The sequence below is a fragment of the Echinops telfairi genome, unplaced genomic scaffold (genome assembly GCF_000313985.2).
Source record: "Echinops telfairi isolate 266 unplaced genomic scaffold, ASM31398v2 ScPeMD7_44;HRSCAF=162, whole genome shotgun sequence".
NCBI lineage: Eukaryota > Metazoa > Chordata > Mammalia > Afrosoricida > Tenrecidae > Echinops > Echinops telfairi.
The window spans coordinates 530,714-545,623 of NW_022103942.1; the positions used below are offsets into that span (position 1 = coordinate 530,714).

General features: G+C 46.8%; 1 protein-coding gene and 1 non-coding gene across 2 annotated transcripts; one reads left to right on the forward strand and one right to left on the reverse strand.

Annotated features, from left to right (window-relative positions):
- Nucleotides 1-224: 224 nt before the first annotated feature.
- On the reverse strand, nucleotides 225-358 carry LOC115869776. Its single transcript, XR_004046364.1, has one exon. It is a non-coding gene; the product is annotated as a small nucleolar RNA SNORA42/SNORA80 family (small nucleolar RNA).
- Nucleotides 359-4,615: 4,257 nt separating this feature from the next.
- Nucleotides 4,616-11,213, forward strand: LOC101648549 (nuclear RNA export factor 2-like). Its single transcript, XM_045290580.1, has 18 exons — nucleotides 4,616-4,666; nucleotides 5,222-5,305; nucleotides 5,432-5,536; nucleotides 5,663-5,743; nucleotides 5,914-5,983; nucleotides 6,140-6,228; nucleotides 6,342-6,449; nucleotides 6,627-6,736; nucleotides 7,950-7,986; nucleotides 8,366-8,431; nucleotides 8,517-8,572; nucleotides 8,710-8,817; nucleotides 8,912-8,970; nucleotides 9,079-9,194; nucleotides 9,285-9,327; nucleotides 9,850-9,922; nucleotides 10,460-10,589; nucleotides 10,993-11,213. Exons 1-17 carry the CDS (start codon nucleotides 4,616-4,618, stop codon nucleotides 10,548-10,550), a joined length of 1,347 nt encoding a protein of 448 aa, XP_045146515.1. The 3' UTR covers nucleotides 10,551-10,589; nucleotides 10,993-11,213.
- Nucleotides 11,214-14,910: the final 3,697 nt, after the last annotated feature.

Sequence of the window (14,910 nt, forward strand, 5' to 3'; positions counted from 1 at the left end):
CCTTCACTTTTTTTTAACTGAAACAACTTTAAAATGGTTCAAATGATATTATATTTTAACCTAACTACATCTGCCATAATTCACTTTACAATGCAAGCCCAAAATCCAATCATGTATCTATGTGTCTCTGGCTCAACTGAGAGACATCATTGTCCTTTTATGTTATAAATTATCTCCCTGGGGCATAAGGTAATTCTATTGATAATGTCATTAATTTTTTTTCCCACTGTGCAACCCACTTCAGTGCCTAAAGCCCACGGGGTAAAGTCAGGCAATGGTTTGGGGTTACAGTTTGCTTTGGCATGGGACACTGTGAGAGGCCCAAGGGATCAGACCTACCCTAAATCCAAGCCCATGCATGATAGTATCATTAATTTAACCAGTGCTATAGCATTTAAAACACCGTTGAGAAAAAGAAATTATAGGAGTATGGGCAGCTATGAACTGCAATTGTTGACTTGTACAGATTAAACTCTTTTTTTTACTTAAAAAGTCTTTTAATAATTTCTCAGTAACAGTATAACATTGTAAATGTACAGCAGATTAAACTCTTTAAGTGACTGAACACAAGTAGTAGTAGGCAGTTGGAAACTATGAGCTGCTCTGTGGGAGAAAGAAGTGGCTTTCTACTCCTGTAGAGTTCCAGTCTTGGAAACCCACAGGGGCAATTCTACCCCGTTCTATAGGGTCCCTATGAGTAGGCATCAACTCAATGGCAATAAGGTGAGGATGGGGGTTGGTGAGAAGGCAAAACTTTCAATAATATTCATTTACAGTGGCAGAGCCACACCGACCAGATTAACACGTGTCATAATAAAGCAAGACGGACATTAAAATAGTAAGTATATAGTATATATATGTTGCAGCAAGACTTTGGGGTGGGGGTGGGGCTTCAGAAAGTTCCATTCTCTTTTCATTCCAGGTTTTCCTGGGAACTTTTTGAAGCCCGCTCCATTCCACGGAGCTCCGTTGTGCTCTCCCTTTGCTCATGTAACATGTGGGTGACTGCAGACCCGCTCCTGGTGGTTCTACATTCAAAGCCCATGAACACTGTAGGCAGTTTAGAACCCAGTATGCGGCAGGACCTCAGTAGTCTTTGGGTTTACAGAACCTCAGCAGGCACACAGGGTAACCGAATGTTCACAGCCCACCCACAGTTCCCTGCAGCTACCCCACCTGCGATGAGACCCGAACCCCCTAACTTTAGTGAACACCTCGGAAAGGGATGGGGCTGAGGGAATGAAGCGGTGGGAAGAGGGACTGAAGCGGAGGGAAGAGAATATGCTCAGTTGGAAATAACTCCCTGGCTAGTAAGTAGCAAACGGAGCAGTTAAAACAGGAAGTTCAGAGGTCTCCTTTGACCCCTAGAGGTCTGCGCCATGTAACCTTCGGGGAGAGACTTCCGGGCTGGCCTCCATTTTCCTCTCGCACCCTGACAAGGTAGTTTGGGGGCTTCCTTTAGAGCTCCACCCTAAACCCTAGACACCAGAACCCACAAATTCTCCTCAGGAAATTCCCGTGAGAGCAGTGGTGACAGTCAGACCATGGCCAGCACAAAAGGTAGGCAAGGTTTTCTTTTCCGACCCCACCCAGGGACCAGCGGCGATTTCCATGGGACGCACGAGGCCTCGCGGACTGTTCTGTTCGCCCGAGGAGAGGGCCTGAGGGTCCCTGAGGTTTGCGTTGATTTTTACGTGGAAAAACCTCCCTTCCCGTGGTTCAGTTGAGGGGAAGGCGAGTCCAGTGATTCCGAGTCTGGGAGGGGTGCTGGTGACTTGGGGCGAGGGCGTGGAAAATGAACTGTCTTGTGGTTCCTATTTGAGGTTGGGTGGGGCCGGGGAGCGGGGCAGGGGCTGGTAATCCACCTAAACCGTTAAATGCTGACCCGAGCCTTTTCGGGCTAATTTGCGTTCTCCGTATAAAAAGTTCTAGAGGCCTGTTTTGTGACTCGGACTCTGTTCTGGAACTTTCCATGCGTAGCCGTTAGCGCAACCGGTATCGATGTTGTTTTTTCACGTTGCCTTCTGATTTGGTTTACCTGTTTTGTCTGTCACGCCGTTAAAATACTCCACCGTGACTGTGAAGATACCCACTTCTCCAATTTTGCTGTGCGTATTTGGGGCTTTGTTAAGCGTGTGCACTAATTTAGAGTTGTTTGATTATTATAGTCTTATGGAATTGAATCTTGTGTCGTTATGGAATCTACCTCTTTTTTCTAGTCTAGCAATATTCATGTCTTAAAGTATACATTTAAAATGTTTATTTTGCTATACCAGCTTTCAGTTAACAGTTCAAATAGTATGTCTTTTACCATTTGATAAATGTCTAAAGTTTACGTATGTCTCCATTTAAGGTGGTGAAAAAATTAAATCTAGTCTGACAATCACTGACTTTAATTTGGAATATTTAATCTCTATATTTTGTGTGTTTAGTGGTGTAGTTGGGTTTAAATATGGTAATATTACTATTTGGTTTTTCTCCTTTTTGGTCTATCCTAATGTCCTCTTCCTCTCTTTTCTTTGGAAGTAATTAATTTTTTATAATAATTATAAAATGTCTACCTCACTCATGATTTCTGGCTCATTAATTTTTTATAATAATTATAAAATGTCTACCTCACTCATAATTTCTGGCTTATAAGATAGATTTTCTCTTGTCATTCTTCCATTGTTTACTCTTGAAATTATGATAGTTACTGTTAACTGTAAATGACTTCTTTTACATTCCTCTCACAAAACAGAGATGTTGGACAATATTTTCTTTTTCTTTTTTTTTAAAATCGTTTTATTAGGGGCTCATACAACTCTTATCAAAATCCATACATACTTCAATTGTGTAAAGCACATTTGTACATTCATTGCCCTCATCATTCTCAAAACATTTCCTCTCCACTTAAGCCCCCGGCATTAGGACGTTGGACAATTTTAACACCATTTTATCCCTTCCAATTTATTGTCACACATTTTAACTATCTCTATATATTTAAGCCTCCTGGAGAAATTACTCACCATGTTATGCAGTTGATATTCATTAAAATTCACCTACATGTCTGTAGTGTTGTTCTTTCCTTATTGATCTGGGATCATATTTTTTTTCCTGAAGAAAAGTCTGAGTATTTATTTCCATCTGAGTGTCTTCATGACAGTTTTGCCTTATTGTTCATGAAAATATCTGTCTTCTACTTTTGAAAAAACATTTCTTTCTAGGCATGAGATTCTAGTTTGGTAATTATTTTTCTTCTTCATATTGGAGATATAATTTCACCCTCTTTATGTTGACCAGCCTAAGTTGTTGCTCTCTCTCTCTGCTTTGGGTATATGCTCTCTTTCCTTAAGTTTGAACAGGTCTTTCTATGATTGGCCCTCATTTGGTTGTCTTCATTCCCCTCTAGATTTGGCATGCATAGTACTTCATGAATCGGTAGCTTGATGTTTGTTTGTTTTTTGTCAGTTTTGGAAACTTTTTCACCATGATCTCTTCAAAAGGAAGGGCTTCAACAAGTTCCTAGAAAAAAATGGATAAGAAGATTATGGAGTTTTCCCATGAACTTTTAAATACCCCCCTCATGCTGTTCTGTATTATTTTTCTCTCTGAGGAAACATTTGTTATCATTAACAACCAAGTCTCTTGTACCTTCCATCCCCTCTCTTTAAGTATTCTCCATGATTTTGCCTCACTAGACATGATTCTAGATACTTTCTTCAAATTTATCTTTCATTTCCTTTGTTTTCCATTCAGCCAGGGAACCCACTTTGATCTGAAAATGTAACCCTGTGCATCCCAGGTACAGTGTATTGTTCACCTAGTACACCGGAGTGAAGTGAAGGTGACAAATGTGAAGCAGTTTGTCCCAGGTCCTCCAGTGTGAAAGGGCAGACCAAAGACCACCAAGCGAGAAGAGCTTCTCCACCCAAGTCCTTCCTGCTGTGCTTTCTCTCTCGTCTCTCATAGCTGGCATCTTCCATTTTGTGTAGCACTACTGTTAGCTATGTTTTCCAACTCTGAGAACCGGTTTCTTCATTAGAATTTAACTCTGTCATTCAGACCACCATTGATAAAATATTTGACCATGTTTGGGCTGGGGTTTTCTTTGTTCTAATCTATTTTTTACTTACTTCAGAGATGGATAACAGCCAAAGTTCATCTCAAAGAAAAGACAAGTGCCAGGATCTAGCCCCAAAGACAGGTAAACAAGTCTCTGAAGAACTCAGTTCTGGCGATCATCCTTCTGCACCCTGCCAGTATCCAGATGAAAACCCTCCAGTGGCTGAGACCTCCGCAGGCCCCAGCGGGAAAGAGTAAGTGACTAGTCAGGATGGTGGCAGGGAACAGCGCGTGGAATGTGTAGCCCTGTGTTTAACTCTGTCACTCGTTTCCTTCTCTCCAACCTGTCAGCGTGAGGAAACTAGGACTAAAATAATGATTGAGCAAACTCTCTTGGAGCCCTGGTAGCAGCAAATAAAGGTATGTTAGAAGAATTCCTTAGTATTCATAGACACCTTCCTTCTCTCCACTTCCCCACAGCACCCAGTCTACCCAGGAGCCTTACCAAAGGAGAAGCCCAGGGTATGACAAAGGTCAATCCCAACCTACTGTGAACACGTCAGAAGGAAAAATGGTGGGAGAGGAGCAAAAGGAAGATTCTCCACAGTGGTTCAAGGTTGCAGTGAGTATCCTGGAAAAATGTATGGAATGCACTGAGGAGAAAGGGCAGGTCCTCAAATGTACTTGGCCCACCACCCACTTTTCAGGAAAAAATTCATTGCTGAGCGCTTCCCTGGTCATTAAAACTTTTGTTTTCTAGCCCATAATCCAGGATAATTATAGGTATCTGCTTTTGTAGTGCCCCCTCCTCCGGCGTTCCTTTGGGAAACACTGGGTCAGATGAAGTTGCTCAAGCTCTGGGCAGAGGGAGAGGCACAAATCTTGGGAGTCAGAGGGACAATCAGGGTCTACTTTAGGTAGGTGCTCCGTGAACCTCATAAAAGAAAGATCATATTAAACTTCTTAAATTGATTATTTGGAAGACAGCTTCTGAATGGAGGCAAGGATGTTGAGGAAATCTATATTTGGCAGTGAAAAAAGTGTTTTCAACGCCCCCCTTCTTTAGAAGTCTTTTAAAGCTGAGTGGAAGGTCCGAATAGAGTATTTGGTGGGGTCTATTCTACAGTTTTAACTCTGTGTTGTCATTCTTCTCTCTTGTCTTTCTTTTCATATTTAGATTACTGATGGAAGAAAGTATAAGAAGCCTTGGCTACTGAGTTCTATCCAGAGCCATTGCAGTGTTCCCTTTACCCCAATTGACGTAAGAGAAGACCGTGTTGCCAGATGAATGGGTAGAGGGGAGGACGGGAGGGGAGGAGAAGGGAGGTCTGGATCAACAAGAGCCTTTAGCCTCCGACACGATTGCTCTGGCTTCTGCTCCCTGTAGTTCCACTACGTGGGATTGCGGGCCCAGTTCTTTATCAGTGATGCCAGTATTGCCTCTGCACTGAAGGATGTCAGCGACAAGATTCTTGATGACAATAGCCAAAAGGTGTGTGTCGACATGATTCATTATACCTTGTCTACCTTGTCTTCAGGAAGGAGGACAGACCAGGGCCAGAATCTTTTCTTTTGGATTAGATTTTCTGTAACTTGGCCCTGCCTTTCTTTCCTGCAGATAAGTATTGTTGTCAGTCCCACTATCGTACCCAATTGTGAGCGGAATAAGTTGAAGCCAGAAAAAATGGAGCAGCTAAAGGTAATGCAGATTAAAGACATATTCTTTATCCAAACCCACCTCGCGCGCGCTCTCTCTCTCTTCTCTCTCTCTCTCTCTCTCACACACACACACACACACACATACACATCTCCCCATCACCACCAATACGAAGACTGCCTAAGAATTGCTATCTCTATCTTTGCTTATAGGTGGCCATGAAGAAGCGATACCTTGCCTCTCACCAAGCTCTTGACCTCCAGAGCTTCCGCTTTGACCCAAGTATGGCTGACAGAAGTGGTTCTAGGGCAGGTGGAAGCAGAGGGATATGCCTGGGAGGGAGTAATAGGGATGGTAACTTTGGGAGGGGTTGATACTAGGTGCTAATCCAGCCAGCCCATGTTACTCTTCTGAATCTTTTCTCTTGCCTTCCTGAAGTCTTGGTGGATCATGGTATTGACATGATCCTGAATCGAAAAAGCTGCATGGATGCTGCTTTGACAATCATTGAAGAGGATTTCCCTGAGGTGAGGCCTTGGGCCCAGTGCTGGTATTTAGGTAGAGGTGTGGGAAGGATGAGATAGAGGGCAGATTTGTCTCTGAGACCCTTATCCGCCACTCTATCTCTTCTTCCCCAAAGCTATTGTCCTTGAATTTGCGTAACAACAAGTTGTACCGGTTGGATAGCCTGTCTAACATTGTAGAGATGGCCCCCAAACTCCAGATCCTGAACCTCTCCAAAAATGAGGTGAAAAGTCGAAGCCAAATCTAATTTGGGTTGAGGTTGGGTCACAGTGCTCCTCAGAGTGATGACATGAGGCTGGAAGGTGCCGGTGGGTGAGAGTGAGGAGGAAATCTCCAGAAGACTCAGATGTTTCTGTCCCTGACACCCTCTCTCCCTCCTTTCTTCCCCCATTTTTCTCAGCTGAAGTCAGCATGGGAGTTGGACAAGATAAAAGGACTGAATCTCAAAGAGTTGTGGCTAAAAGGAAATCCACTATGTCGAAACTACTCAAATAATTCTACCTATGTGAGGTCAGTGGTAACCACTACCCTCCCTGCTGAGGACTTCTGTCCCTGGGAGCCTGAGCTATCATCTGCAATAGTTTACATTCCCAGGCCTTTTAAGAGAAACACCTGCCCTGCCCTCTCCTCTCTCCAGCCCTCCCCTCTGTTTAGAGGTCTCCCTACCTTCCTCTGGCCTGCTCCTTGCTCCCCTCTGTTTCCCAGCCCTTTGCACCCAGTCTTCTCTGGCATGGCTGAATGCGCTCTAGGAAGCAGGGCTCCCCCTGCCTCCCTAGGACCACAGGTGTGCACATTGGGCCCTGCTTCCCCTCTGGGGCTGACTCAAGACAGATAATCCTGCCCTGGAATGTGAAGGCTCCCCCTGACCAGGAATTCCTGCTGAGACCTCTGAACCTAGAGGGGGCTTCCATTCCTATCCTGTGATGAGTGTTCACTTCCTTGCTCTGAAAGAGTTCTCTGATCTGCCCCGGTGTGGTCAGCCCTAAGGCATTTCTGCCCCACTTGAGGTCCAAGGCCTGGGTCTGGCTGTATCATGACAACTGGCTCAATGCCAGCAGCTGAGCCCTGCTGGGGGAGAAACCTGGGCTACCTGAGTCAATATTCAGAAACAGGTCACCCGCAGTCAGCAAAAGACATCTTTAGGCAAGTGTCACACATGGAAGATAGGGAGCAGCAGTGGGCCGAAGAGAAAGGACAGTCTTCTCAAGGGAACTGTCCTCTCCCTCCACCACATCACACCATCCTGCTTGATCCTTCTGATGAGCGCTGGGTAGCCCAATAGGATGTCTTGGCCTTGTCCAGAGCCAGATCTGGCAGGGCACTGTACTTCTGGTGAGATAGCAGAACCCTGGGCCCCACCCATTTCCTCCCTACCTCCAGAATCTTGTTTGAGGACTTCGGAGGAGGTAAGTGAGCTATGAAAGAGAAGGAATCTCTGGACCCTGATCTTCACATGCTGATTCTGTGTCACTGGAGAAGGGGATCAGGACTGTCCCTGTGGGAACTTCCCAGGAGGAAAGAGGGGGGAGAGGGAAATTTAGAGAAGGTTCACTAGCTCTCTGGGTGAATCCATTGAAGAACAAAGCTCAGGGGCCCTGAGAGGTGGTGGTATTGGAGGGTAGCTGAGAAAACCTGTCACTGTCCCTATGTAGGTATACTTGTTTCCATAAAGGGGGGCGAACTCTAAACTAATATTTCTTGATTTTGTCTGGTTAATTACCAGCACCCTCCTGGAACTGTTCCCCAAGCTGACACGCCTGGTAAGTGTCTGGTAAGCTCCCCCCACCCCCCACTCCCCAAGTCCTCTGCCTGGTACGCACTGCCACTCCGAGCCTGCCCTGAGATCCTTAGCTCTTGCCCAGGTTCGATGTTTCAATCGGACCCCGAATCCTCATGAGGACCAGGGGGACAACCACAGACTCTTGAAGGAACCTGATAAAGACTATGGAGCTTCTCTGAAGTGCTCCACTGGCTTCTGGGACCCCTGGTGAAGATCCCAAGATAGTCTTCCCATGGAACTTCCACGCCCCTTTCATCCTGACCCTCCCCTCACACACACACACCTATTTCCTGGGCACATCCTTTTCCCTAACTATACAATGCCACTCCCCACGTCTACCCTTCTAACTTCCTCCCTAGGATGGCCTGGAGTTGTTCTCCACTCTATCCTGTGGAAATGGAAAAAAGAAGTTACCAGTCTGCAAGGTGAGGAGGCAGGACCAAGCAGGGCTTGGAGTGGAGGGTGAGGAGGGGATGGCAGCTAGAGTCCTGAGGACCATTTTCATTCTAGGGGAGCGTGTATGGATCAGACACCCTGAAGAGTCTAATCTGGCAATTCCTGACGGAGTAAGTACCCCTGGAACTCTCATGCTAGGAGGACTGGAATAGGCCAGGCGCAGGCCTGTTCATGGTGGCGTGGGTGGCTTTCAAAGCTGCTTAGGAGCCTGAACCACAGAGAGCATATCTTCTTTGCTTCCCCACAGATATTACTACATCTATGACCATGGTGACCGGCACGTTCTTCTTAATACATACCATGACAATGCCTGCTTCTCACTGACTGTTCCTTTCAATTCTGATGACGGCGTTCTGTGAGTATCACAGACCCAATGGCATCCCTGGGCTCTGTGACTCCCCCCATACACCAGCCAGTCTCCCACCTCTTTGTTTCTCTTTTTCTCCTAGAGGCAGCTTGAACCTGTATTCCAAGAGTAGCAGGAATATGATAAAGATTAAGGACTCTGGTCAGTGTGTGAGGAGGAACATTGGGTGGGATGGAAGGTATACAGGGGTCAACTATAGAGACCAAGTGAGTGAAGCAGCCCTGACCTTCTCTTCCCCTCCCTGTACAGTTCCTCGGACTCAGCTGCTGAAATACACAAAAACGGAGATTGTTGACTTCCTCAGTGCATTGCCCAAGACCCAGCATGACCTCAGCTCCTTCGTGGTGGACACCTGTGTCCAGACAGTGAGTACCTGGTTCCTCCCTTATCCGGGGCCAGAGTAGGTAGGAGGTTTATGGGGGAGCTTAGGAGCCTGAGCTGTTTTTCTGTTCCAGGAAAACATGTTCTACTTTTCTGTCAATGGGCAGTTCAAGGAGGGTGAGTGTCTGTAGGGTCCATTCTCCGTGCCCCTCCATCCCCATTGCTCCCTCTCAGAGGTCTCCAGGCTTCCCTCCTCCCTTCCCATTCGCTCTGTGCTCTCCAGTTCCCACCCTGCCCCCATCTCACTCTTGTCTGACCTACAGCCATAACTGCCTGTCCCACCACAGCGCCACTGTTAGAGACACAGGCAGTGACTCACGTCTGTAGCTTAACCTCTCAGACTACTCGTTTGCAAAATGGGTCTAGTGATACTCATCTCTTGGGCTTCTGTGAAAAATGAAGTCAATGCACTTGAGAAGAGATTGGCACAGGGCTAGATACCGAGGAGGGGGTCCCCATCCCCAGGAGGTGAGGGCACATGTGGTGGCCTGCCTTGTTACCGACACCTTCCACCATGACTCCCTGTGCTGCCCCCTCTGTGGTGCCATGGGACAATAAGACCCTACCTGACGAAGGATGGAGGTGAGTGTGTAAAATATGGGCAACTCTGAGAGGTATTGTTCTGTGTTGTCCTTGAAGTGGAAACAAGTTATCTGCCTCATAACTGTGACTTCACCCGGATCTTCATTTTGAACCGTACAAGCAATTCCAGGTACGTCTTATGTTTGGGGTGGCCCAGGGAACACACACACCAAGCTGGGGCCAGGAGTCGGGGGGCTGACAGTGCATTCCTCAGGATTGCCCCAGGTTTGCAGAATTCCAAAAGGTAGACCCCAGGAGCACACCGGCCTAGTGGTTAAGAGTGTAGGCTGTGGCATAGTGACTTCTCCCCTTGACTCCAGCCTTCACTAGCTGTCTGACTTCGTTCAAGTTACATGATGTCTGTGTGACTCTGTGTCTGTCTCTGAATATCATGGTCAGAATAACCAATCCCTTGGGCTGTATAAAGATGCAGGCAGGTATTAAACTCTCTCTGGGGTGGGGGAAACCTATACACCCAGGGAAGGAGGCAGATAGCTCTCCCAAGGCAGGTTCTATGTGAGGGAAAAGGGTACCAACCAAAGAGTCAGGGGGGCACGCAGAGTCGTGCCTGGCAGGAAAGTGATTGTCATGTGTGGGCAGGACCATTGTTGGGGGTGTGGGTTGTCCGTCTGTCCTGATGTCTGAGGGCCTATTTTTTTTTCTCCAGTTTATGCATCGTGAATGACCAACTGTTTGTGAAGGACATCCGCTTCGACGAGCCCAAGACTGACTTGCTCATTGGTCACATCATACTCTAGTTCCACGCCTGCCAGTTCTCTGGAGCATCATCCAATCTGGTATGAGCCTCCAGTGACCTCAGAAGTGAGTGCCTGCATTGGGTGGGGATGGCGGGGAGCTGGGAGGAGCTGAGGAGTACATTAAAGGCCCTCGCAGGTCTATTCTTTGCTTGTTTATGTCATGCATGTCCCACTGACTGTCGTTCCTTCCCCCTCAGTGCATAGTATGATGGCAGCGAGTTGCTTTCAACAGGTGCACAGTACTTCCTGAACTCGCTGAGCCAGGCTCCTTTATCGACAGAAGCGGGGTTCCCCGAGATGCCCCCTTACGCACCAGGGCATCGTGTTCATTCTGCTGCTTTTGTCACACAAACGCGGAGGCGTGTTTTGGATGCACCGCAGGGTCTTCATGACAGCAGTGAGGACCACACCCCACCCTCACAGCTTTTTGCTCTGTTCACAGTGAAACCTGGGGATGCAGACCAACTGAGCAGAGGCCAGGTGGCCTGGGCATGACACTCGGGGCTACTGGCTCTGATGAAGCCCCGCCTCCTCCCTTCCCTCCCTCGGACCTGTGATTGAGGTCCCAAAGGACGTCTTCGTGAAATGACCCACAATCTGTGCGACAAGCTCTCCAAAGGAGCCAAGGCTCTCATCATCTTCATCATCGCTGCCTTCCTCCCTCCCCCCCCATCCCCCACCCCCGCAGACCATTGTTCTGTGCATGTGTTGCACCCAGTTTCTCTGTTTCTTTACAAAATAAATAAAGAGTTGCTGACGTTATATCACATTTGTGCAGCCTGCATTTGCGTGAAGTATTATCATCCCCTCTGCCCTGCGGAGGGAAAGGGAAGGGCCGAGAGGGCCAGGGACCTCCTAGGAAACTGCAGGGCAAAGACTCAACTCCGGGCTCCATCCCTAAAGCCCAAGCTGTGGGTTCAGGGCCCTGTGGGCCCGCTGCTCTCTACCCCTGGTAAACCTGGACGTTTCTCTCCTGTGCCCCTAGAGGATGTCATTATTTTAATGTGCTTTAGGTGAAAGTTTACACAGCAAATTAGGTTCTCCTTGATCGATTTTAATCCACGTTTCCTTACCATTATCTCCAGTTTCACAATGTGTCCGCATTCTCATTTCCCTTCTCCTTTTTCTGTTTGCAGTGAGCTAGCATCCCTTCCCCTCCTGCCTTCTCCCTTTGATTTTGGGTAAATGGTGACAGTTTGGACTCGTGCAGTGAGTTGTTCAGGGAGGACATTACTCACAGGTGATACTGTTTCTTTGGGAAGCAAATCTATCCTTCTGGAGCTATGACCTCCAGAAATAGCTTCATTGCCAAATCTCAAGGACGCCATTGGATTCCTCTACTCCCTATTGGCCCAGTAGGTCAGGCCTTCTTTTATAAGTTTTCTTCTACATTTTACTCCCATTGTATCCAGACCTTTTATGATGTCCCTTGTGCTTCGTGTGCTTCATATGAGTCCTGAGAACTAGCTTGTTTGAGCCTTGAGCTTCCTTCATTCTCTTTTATCCGCTACCAGGAGAGACCAGTGGTTGTGCCTTAGATGGCTGCTCAAAAGACCTCAGACGCTACTCACCAAACTAGGAGGTAGAACATTATTATTTTTTATGTTCTGTTGGCATTTCATCCACATATACAATCCAATGGTTTGATCATATCAAGAAGAATTGAACAATAACTTACCACAATGTTCGAACATTTTCTTCTTCCTTGTATGCTTTATAATTAGTGTTTTTTTAATTGTGGCAAAACTATACACAACAAAACATTATCCAATTCAACAACTTAGGATGTAGCACATGATCTTTGTGAACTATGTTATGCCAATGTACTAAGTTGTCCCCCAAGACTATGGTCCCCAACCTTTTAAACCTAGTAAGCCAACCCTGAGAGGTGCGTGAATACATCTAGGGATCAGGTACGTTTCTACAGGGAATAAATAGACTGCCACCTCAGCCAGGGGAAGCTGCTCCCATTTAACATCAAGTGTTAGATTGATTGTAATGTTAGCCAACATTAAGGCACACGTAAAAACCTGGGAAGAAGAAGTCATTCACAAACATGACTGACGTGTGATGAATACCTTTGATCAATAGAGAAATCAGTAGAGAGTAAGGAAAATGTTATCAGCCTGGAATTATTAAAAGCAGTAGTTATGTCCCACAAATCTATGAAAAGCTGCCCAACCATCATAATTGCAAAAACACAAGTACAAGCTTTCAGGTAAGATAGGAAAGGAGGAAAGAGAAGTAAAATATGCTACTTCAGAAAAATGTACTGTGGGTATACAAGATGTCTATTAAAGTTACTACTTTATAAAAGTTAACGATTCTGTCACATAGAGACATCTGGACTCGCCTGTGAGGCAGGCATGTTCTTTCTGTCAGGGTCCCCCTCCCGTGTGTAAAATGCCTGCAGGGGTTGGGGGAGATGGAGAGTTGCTGGTATGCGGGGGACCCTTCAGGATCAGTGGACTCAGGAAGGAAGGCGTCCTCTGTGAGCCCTCCCCTGAGGCTGAGGGAAGGGGGGCTGTGGTGGAAGGGCAGCTCTGGTGACCCTGAATGGGGAAGGAGGCGATGGGGTACAGGCCATCAAACTCATACTTCCTGGATAGCCCCAGCCTGCTGCGGTCAGCACCTGAAATGCAGGCGCACGCTTGGTTAGAACTGTGCTGGCGTCATTACAGGACCAGCGCTCCTCTGCTAAGATAACTGCATCCTGATTTTCCCTTCATCTTCTGCATCCTTCACCCTCACTTGGGGCTCACTGTAATACTTGGCAATTTATTCCTAGTCCTTGGATGGGCAATAGGAATAACAACAACAAAATGGAAAAGGCACCGACCATTATAGAGCCCACGCTGTCTCCCTCACTGCCATCGAGGGATGCCGACTCACAGTGACCCTACAGGGCCACTGCCTTGTGAGTTTCCCAGCCTATAACTGTGCACAGGAGTAGAAAGACAGGGCTTTCTTCGTAGGGGTGGCTGGTGCTTTCGAACTGCTAACTTTGAGGAAAGGCAGCTGAATGTGTAACCACTACACCACCAGGGCTCCATTATAGAGCACATAGTAGGGGGGGTGTGCTTGCTCAAGATCATGCAGCCAGCAGGTATTGTTGCCAAAGTCAGATCCTGGTTCTTCAGATCCCAAAGCTCCTAAATGCTGTTTCCACATTGAGTCTTCCTCTGTGTTTGGACTGATGCCGCCACAGTGGAGCGGATTCATCCAAGTTTCTGTTGATGTGTCTGGAACTGGGACAAAGGTTTGATGACTCATCTTCAGTCTAACTGAGCCCTTGTATAATTCTTCACTGATTGATATGATTTCTTCTTTCCGGGGCTAGGGGGAAACTTCTTCACCCATGTCACACTAGAAGAAACAAGGAGATGGACAAGCACACGGAATAAAAGGACATGATGAGATTGGACCAAAGTCCACTTCTTGTTGGTCTATTCCCTGATCTTCTCCGTCTGGAGTCTTCTGTTTTATGGGGCAGAGGAGGCAGGGGTGGGGCACATATAACATATAGCAGAATCTTACAATGTCCTTTTAGGTTTTCTCCTTTTGTATTACAACGGTTCCACGAAGAAGGGTTCATTAGTCCCATTTTACAGATGGCCAAGCTCAGATTCAGAGCCGGCATGCAAAGGTTCCCGGGTCAAATATCCGCCCCTTTCCCTTTGGACGGATCAACTAGCAATTTCCTCTGTACAGGATGGGCTTCCATGGCTTAAGGACTGAGAGTGGAAATTTCAACCGTCATGGGACCTGTCAGGCTAGGGGGTGCCACTCTTGGCCATCACTCCGCAACCCCTTTTGGTGATGAAGATGATGGTGAAGAAGAAAGCCTGGTCCGTGGGCCAAGGGCCTAGCTGTGAGGGCCACATGGATTGCCTCTTTCCTGAGGTGTTGAATGGGACCCAAGGAGCGATATTTTCTGTTGCTCTGTGGAAGGGGAACCTGCATGGGAGGATCAGAGCGTTTATGTACCAAATGATGTGCTCAGCTAGCCAGGCTATTGTGCTCATGTCCAAAGGATGGCATTCACAGAATGAACGAGAAAAAAGGTAGAAGGAAGAGCTAACCTACGTGCAAATCGTTTTGTCTTCTAATCCTCAGAGCAACGCATCCCTTCCAGATGAAGAAACCCATTGAGAGAACCAAGTCCTGCTCAAATCTGGGGACTTGTCAAAGGCCCACAGAGGGCAACTTGAACAAAACAGCATCAAAATACATAATGACAGTAGCAGATGATAAGCCTTATAGCAATATAGGAAGCTATGAGTTTCAGTGATATAAATAACTATATAATAAATTAATAGGTAGATAGACAGATGAGGGAGAACTATCTAGCCTATATTAC

What these genes read in the sequence shown, in the direction of transcription:
- LOC101648549 (XM_045290580.1), top strand. Translation starts at nt 4,616, where the DNA reads ATGGTGGGAGAGGAGCAAAAGGAAGATTCTCCACAGTGGTTCAAGGTT. An exon ending in CACAGTGGTTCAAGGTTGCA is followed by an intron (nt 4,667 to 5,221) that starts GTGAGTATCCTG and finishes TTTCATATTTAG; the next exon opens with ATTACTGATGGAAGAAAGTA. An exon ending in TTGATGACAATAGCCAAAAG is followed by an intron (nt 5,537 to 5,662) that starts GTGTGTGTCGAC and finishes TCTTTCCTGCAG; the next exon opens with ATAAGTATTGTTGTCAGTCC.